Genomic DNA, 6,000 nt, shown 5'->3' with positions numbered 1-6,000 from the left:
GGGGGATGAGTAAAAATCACTTTTCCAACTCCCTAAGCTCACTCAAAGCATTTCTGAAATTCTTTTTTCTTTTTAGGTTTCAAATCAGCTTATGATCCCACTGTGTTTTTTTTCCCCCCAGGACAGCATAACCCTGAAGTGAGGAATGTCACTGTGGAGTCACACCGTCCTCAGTGTGCATCTCAGCTCAGCTGCTGTGTGACTTTGAGTTAGTAATTTAGCCACTCCCCCATCCCCATGTGTCTTTTGGTAAAACAAAGATAGTAAGTTATTACAAGGCTTCAATAAAACCCTGCCTTAAGCTTAGTCCAACAGTAAATGTTAGTATTCAGCTGTTACTTTAATTCTCTGCCATGTCCATGGTCCGTGTGTCCATCTTTCTGTGCCTGTGGCTGGTTCTCATGACTCAGCGGTTCTGAATTAGAAAGGACTTTATGGGTGTTTAGGCCCGCCTTTCACCTCCACAGAAATGAAAGCTACCGCTTACCAAGTTTCTGTCTCGCATGACCCAGACAGCAGGCCCTGGTGTGTGCATTTTGTGGAGAAAGCCTTGGGGCCTAAGATACCAGCTAGCTCACCCAAGCTCCGCCACATAGTAAGTAGTGTCATGGTGCATTACAGTCTGCTGTCATCCTGGCTGCCACTCCCCTCCATCAACGGAAAGTGAAATCTGTGACAGGTGTCCCTTTGCCCAGAGTTAAAGTGTTACCAGGGACACTCGCTTGTAGGAGAGGTCTCTTTTCATCGCTGAGTAGTTTTATAAGTGAGACAGTGCATTGTGCAGCAACCTACCCCAGTATCTTCTCACTGATTTTCTTTTTAAAAGAAATACGGAGAGGTGGCTTGGCTCCTTCCCTGGATCTTTAACCTGCCAGTCCGTTTTCCTGTGAATACTTTATTTTCATTGGTTCTCCCATTGTTTTCCTCACTTAGGAAATGAAAATGAGTGTTACTGTCTGTGTTCTCCATCCCACGTTTGTTCCTTCCGGCACACATATAAAAAAGCACCAACCTCTTGGTGGTCCTTACATATGTGTTAGATATCCTTAAGTAGCTATAGAGATACTGTCTCAGGATTTAAGTCACTGAATCGTGGGTACTAAGCCCAATTATTTATTTCAAAGCTAACACATTCTTGAATTTAACATTTGCAGAGTTGTCTATATGTTTGGCGCTACAGGCTTCCACTCCTACCCCCCACCCTCTTCAGGACTCTTAGGGCTGAAAGGAGAATAGAACCTGAGAGAAGAATCACCCCCTCTACGCTTTTGCCTTGCACTCCCCATGACGATCAGTGGAGAGCCAGGCATTCTGGATACATTGCCTTTTGCCTTAGTGGAAACTTAGGAATTTTATTATATTCTCACAAAACCAGGCAGAGACAATGTCTAGAGCATGAAGAGTAATAGTAAAACAGGCCTGGGGATGTAGCTCACTTGGTAGAGGGCTTGCCTAGCAGGCATAAGACCCTAGGTTCATCCTTTAGCATAAACTGGGTGTGATGGCGCATGCCCATAATCTCAGTACTCAGCAGGCAGAGAAACTGGAAGGAAAGTTTAAGGTCTTTCTTGGCTGTGTAGAAAGTTTGAGCCCAGCCCAGGCTTAAATAAATACATAGATGGATAGAGTAACGTAAAATAAAATTCTTACAGCCTTTTAGATTCCTAAGTGTCAAGTGTAGTTTCCATCAAGTACCCTACAGTGTGGTTCTCCAGGCCTCACATGCACCATGGTCAGGTAGCAAGTAGGCACTTGTCCCTGGGGGTGGGCGGGGTGTTTGTGGAAGGGGCATACAGGCTTGAGTTCCAGCTTTGCTGCCCCTGGCAGCAGGACCTCAGCTCCCTTCCTGGATGCAGTAAGGTTAATCCTTGTGACGTATGTGCTGCATCCTATGGTACTAACCAAGGGAAGAGGATTCTGAAAATTCAAGGTTGGCCAAGCCTAGGCTACATATTAGGACTTGCCCTCAAGTGTTGGGGTGGGAGCAAGCCCTGTTTTTAGTAATGTAGCTTACATAGAAGGACCAGCCTAAACTTTATTCACTGGTATTGCTTCAAGTTCAAGAGCGGAATTGTTAAATCTCCAGTTTTTAGGAGCTGTGAAAAATGAGCTCTCAATTTGCTCATCATCAGGATAAAAAAAGCTGTTCTTGGTTTTGTTGCTTTGTTTAGTTTTTGTTTTGTTGCCTGTTTGTAGGATCCCTGCTGGCAACTCTCCCATTGAAATTGTGTAGTCAGCAAAGGAGGCAATATTCCCTTTATAGATAGGTTCCAACCACAAACACACCCCCCTCTTTTGTGGTGTGGCCGTCATGTTACTGTCTTTCTACAGCCTTTGGTATCTGTTTTTCTCTTTACCATTCCAGACAAGCTAGTCTTCATGTTCTGGGTTTCTGCTCTGTGAGAAGAAGGGTTGGCTATGGCATGTGAAGTTGCTTCTGGATCCGTAAGACTGAGTTATAACTAGGAAAATAGAAAATACCCACAGATTACCTCTGCTGTTGCTCAGAGTAACCTTTTCTTTCTATATTGCTGGCAGTGCGTCCATCTTAAGATGGTGCTCTTTCACTTCTTTTCAATTGAACACCTACTATGGTCTTTGCTTTCAATGGAATACCTATTGTAGTCATTTTTTTTTCCTTTTCTTTACTACATGTCTTGAGGAGTTAGTTTTTTACTGTTGAATTGGAGGCTCTTGGATAGACAACTCCATTTTGGTTGAATAGATCCTGATTTGTTCATTCAATTGGCTTTATGGACTGCCTGTCATGGATAATGTCTGTCACACGAGTGCCCACTGTGCCTAGAACTATAACAGCACAGCTAGGGAAAACATAAGCAGAATGTGGCACTTCATCCTGGGAAGAGGTGGGAAAACCAACGGTGTTGGCTCAATTTCTGATGTAAGGTGGAATATTATCTCAAAACATGCTCATCTCTGGAACCACATGAGAAGGTGTTGATTTTTAGGGCAGTGGCCAAGATGAGTTTTCCAGTTGCATAAAGGGTCTGCCTGGAAGGGATGTTGACCTGAGTACTTCCCCAAGAATCCTGAGTACCTTTCATTGGATATCAGTCTCTATGATTCAGGCTTCTGGATCTGTCTGCTGAGGAAAGAGGAAGCTGGATCTGGGACTTTGAAAAGTGATGGGGTGCAGGCAAGGTGGACTGCTGTGGTCAGAAACTGACAGTAAGGACCATCAGAGAACCTAAGCCAGGTCTGAGGAAGCACTGAACCACCTCTGTAGTGAAAGAAAAAGAAAGATGCATTTGAGTGAACTTTTAAAGGCTTGGGGAACATAATTTGGCAATTGGTTCACACTCAGGAGAAAGGAAGCTTACAGAATTGAAAATGACAGCTTTTCAGGTGGTGTCACTGGGAAACCAGAATGCTAATAATTAAGCTTTGAACTTGGCAAAGGGACCAGAGTTGAGTCCCGGGTGGGGACATTAATAGTGGGGTTAGTGATGTGTAATTTTATGCCCTTTATAAGATTCATACAGGATATATTCTTAGAAATTCTGGTCTAGTGGGTAGGAGTGGGAGCTTTGGAGGTAGACAGTAATCCTTAGCTCCTAAGAAATCTTTGACATTTTGTGACATCGTCTTTTCCTGAAAAGCAGAGTGAGCATCATCTGAGGACTGGAGCGGGGTGGGGACACATCTTAAGTAAAGCTAAAGTGCAAGGCTCTAGAAGGATCTGGGCCAGTGAAGGTTCATCTGGGTGCCCTGCACTGAAGTGGCCAATGCTGTATGTAACTAAGGAGAAACTATCAATAAGAAAATGACAATTTTCTTACTTATTAATTGGTGATTAGAATTCCAGTGCTTACATTTTTAAAGTATAGAAAAGGAGACAGGGAAGCATAACTCATGACTATATTTATTACCCAGGTCTAGTCATTATTAATATCTTGTCGAATACGTTTCATCCTATCTATCAGGCAGGGCATAGAAAACAGGTAGTTTTCTGGTTGCTCCTCTACAGAGAGACGCCTGTCGCTTCAAATTGCAGTAATCTGCAGAACAATGAGTGTCATCTTGTTACCAAAGCTAAGAGATGGCTTCCTTACCTGTCAACCTCCATCTCATCTTAAGTAATCTCTGATAGCCCTTTGGTGATACTTTTAAGTTCCATGCAGATTAGCTTTCTGAGGTCTATTTGGAAGATAGGCAGTGTGCTGAGGTAGATGAGAACAAGAGTTTCTACAGAAGTAGTGTGAAGTGAACCTCAGTAGGAAGCAGTGTTTGTTTTTTATGTCTACACTTATCTCCTGGGAATAGTGAGAGAGAGCTATGATTCTTGCTAGAGTTCGGTCAGATGAATTATGTATCCAAGTGTGCTGCTACGCTGTTTCCTCCTCTGATGCCCAGACTGTCCAGCATTTTATTCTAGAACACAGGGCTCTATGTGGTGTCATTTTTGACCCTCATAGCCTTGGGTGGAGAAGTTACCAGCAGCTACTGGGAGGATCAGCTGGTACAAGGCAGCCTTTTGTGACAGTGACATAACCTGCCCCAAATATCAGTAGTGCCAGTGCGGAGGATTAGCTCCTTCCAGCAGAGAACACGCCTTCACTGTTGTTAAGTCTCGAACTTATATGTTAGCATGTGGTCATGATTGCTTCCTGGATCTAGCCAGGTCTTTGAAGCTAGCAAACTTCATTTTTATTTTAATTTTCTTCATATCTCAGATTCTAAAAGAAAGATCCTTGATTCGATTCCTTTGACATTTTCCCTCCCCCTCTCCCTCCTCCTCCTGGTCCTTTCCTTCCTTTCCATCGTCCTTCTTTTGAAACATCATGTGGTGGTTTGAATGAGAATGGCCCCCATAGGTTCATGTGTTTGAATGCCTGGTCCCCAGTTACTGGAACTGTTTGAGAAGGATTAGGAGATGTGACCTTGTTGGAGGAGGTGTGTTGCTAAGGTGGACTTTGAGGTTTCAAAAGCCCATCCCTTGCTCTGCCTCTCTCTGCCTGCAGATGTGGAGGCAAAGCTCTCAGCTACTGCTCTGGTGCCATGCCATTCTGTCTTAGGTTAATCCTCTAACGCTGTAAACAAGCCCGCCAATTAAACACTTTCTTTTATAAGAGTTGCCTTGGTCATGGTGCCGCTTCACAGCATTAGAACAGTAACTTAGACATGGCTTTCTCACACAGCTCAGGTTGACATCGGATAATGTGTCTGTGACCATCTCTCAACTGGATCTCTCCACCTCTGCTTTCTAAGTGCTGAGATCACAGACATGTGCCACTGTGCCCAGCTCTGATTCGGCTGAGTGTAAGGTTTAAAATACAGTATGCATTATTAGCTTTATATTCACTGCTCTAAGAAATGTTCTTTCCTTTCAAAGGAAAAAGTAGTTTAGGGGGAAGCATTTAAACAGGCAGGTGGGGCCCGTTAAATCACGATGTAGGCTTATTTCTTTTGTCTGATTTTAAAATGAGCAGTCACTTGCAGTAAGAAAGAGACAGAAATTAACCGTTTTTGCCTCTTCCAACTGTAGGAGATACAGTTGGAGCACGCGAAGCAAGCCTTTGTGCAGCGAGACAATGCCAAGACGGGAAAAGTCACAGCCATTGACTTCCGGGACATCATGGTCACCATCCGTCCCCATGTCCTGACTCCTTTTGTTGAAGAATGTCTAGTAGCTGTAAGTTGTGCATTGTCCTAATGGAGTAGTTTATTCTCCCCTAATTTGCGCTAAGAAAACTGGAATAGTAAAGAGTAGTTCTTATGAATTGTCCTGTTTAAAATACTATGTAATCGTGTATATTAACACCCTTGCAAACCAAACTATGTCACGGTTCGTTTTAGTGGGTAGGTTAATTGATTGTCTAGATTGTATGTTTTGGGGACGTGTTCAATTGATTCTTGCTGTCCCTGGAGGCCTGTACCAGGGTGCTTTCCTATTCTGAAGTCTGCAGAGTCTCGTATCATTTCTTCACAGTGACCTCATCTTTGGATATAATGTGCACATACATCCTTTTGTACGTTAAA

At 43.5% G+C, this 6,000-nt stretch overlaps 1 protein-coding gene across 2 annotated transcripts in view; it reads left to right on the top strand.

Annotated features, from left to right (window-relative positions):
• Positions 1–6,000, top strand: part of Slc25a13 (solute carrier family 25 member 13) — a 168,843-nt gene that overhangs the window by 89,564 nt on the left and 73,279 nt on the right. For both annotated transcript variants that reach the window (XM_028779172.1, XM_028779170.1), the window contains exon 6: positions 5,507–5,653. In XM_028779172.1, the coding sequence (XP_028635005.1) occupies positions 5,507–5,653 (147 nt within the window). The remainder of the gene's footprint in view (positions 1–5,506; positions 5,654–6,000) is intronic.

This window comes from Grammomys surdaster, unplaced genomic scaffold, assembly GCF_004785775.1.
Source record: "Grammomys surdaster isolate TR1022 unplaced genomic scaffold, NIH_TR_1.0 345, whole genome shotgun sequence".
NCBI classification, from domain to species: domain Eukaryota; kingdom Metazoa; phylum Chordata; class Mammalia; order Rodentia; family Muridae; genus Grammomys; species Grammomys surdaster.
Note: the sequence above shows the minus strand (reverse complement) of the source record. Positions and strands in the feature narration are given on the sequence as shown.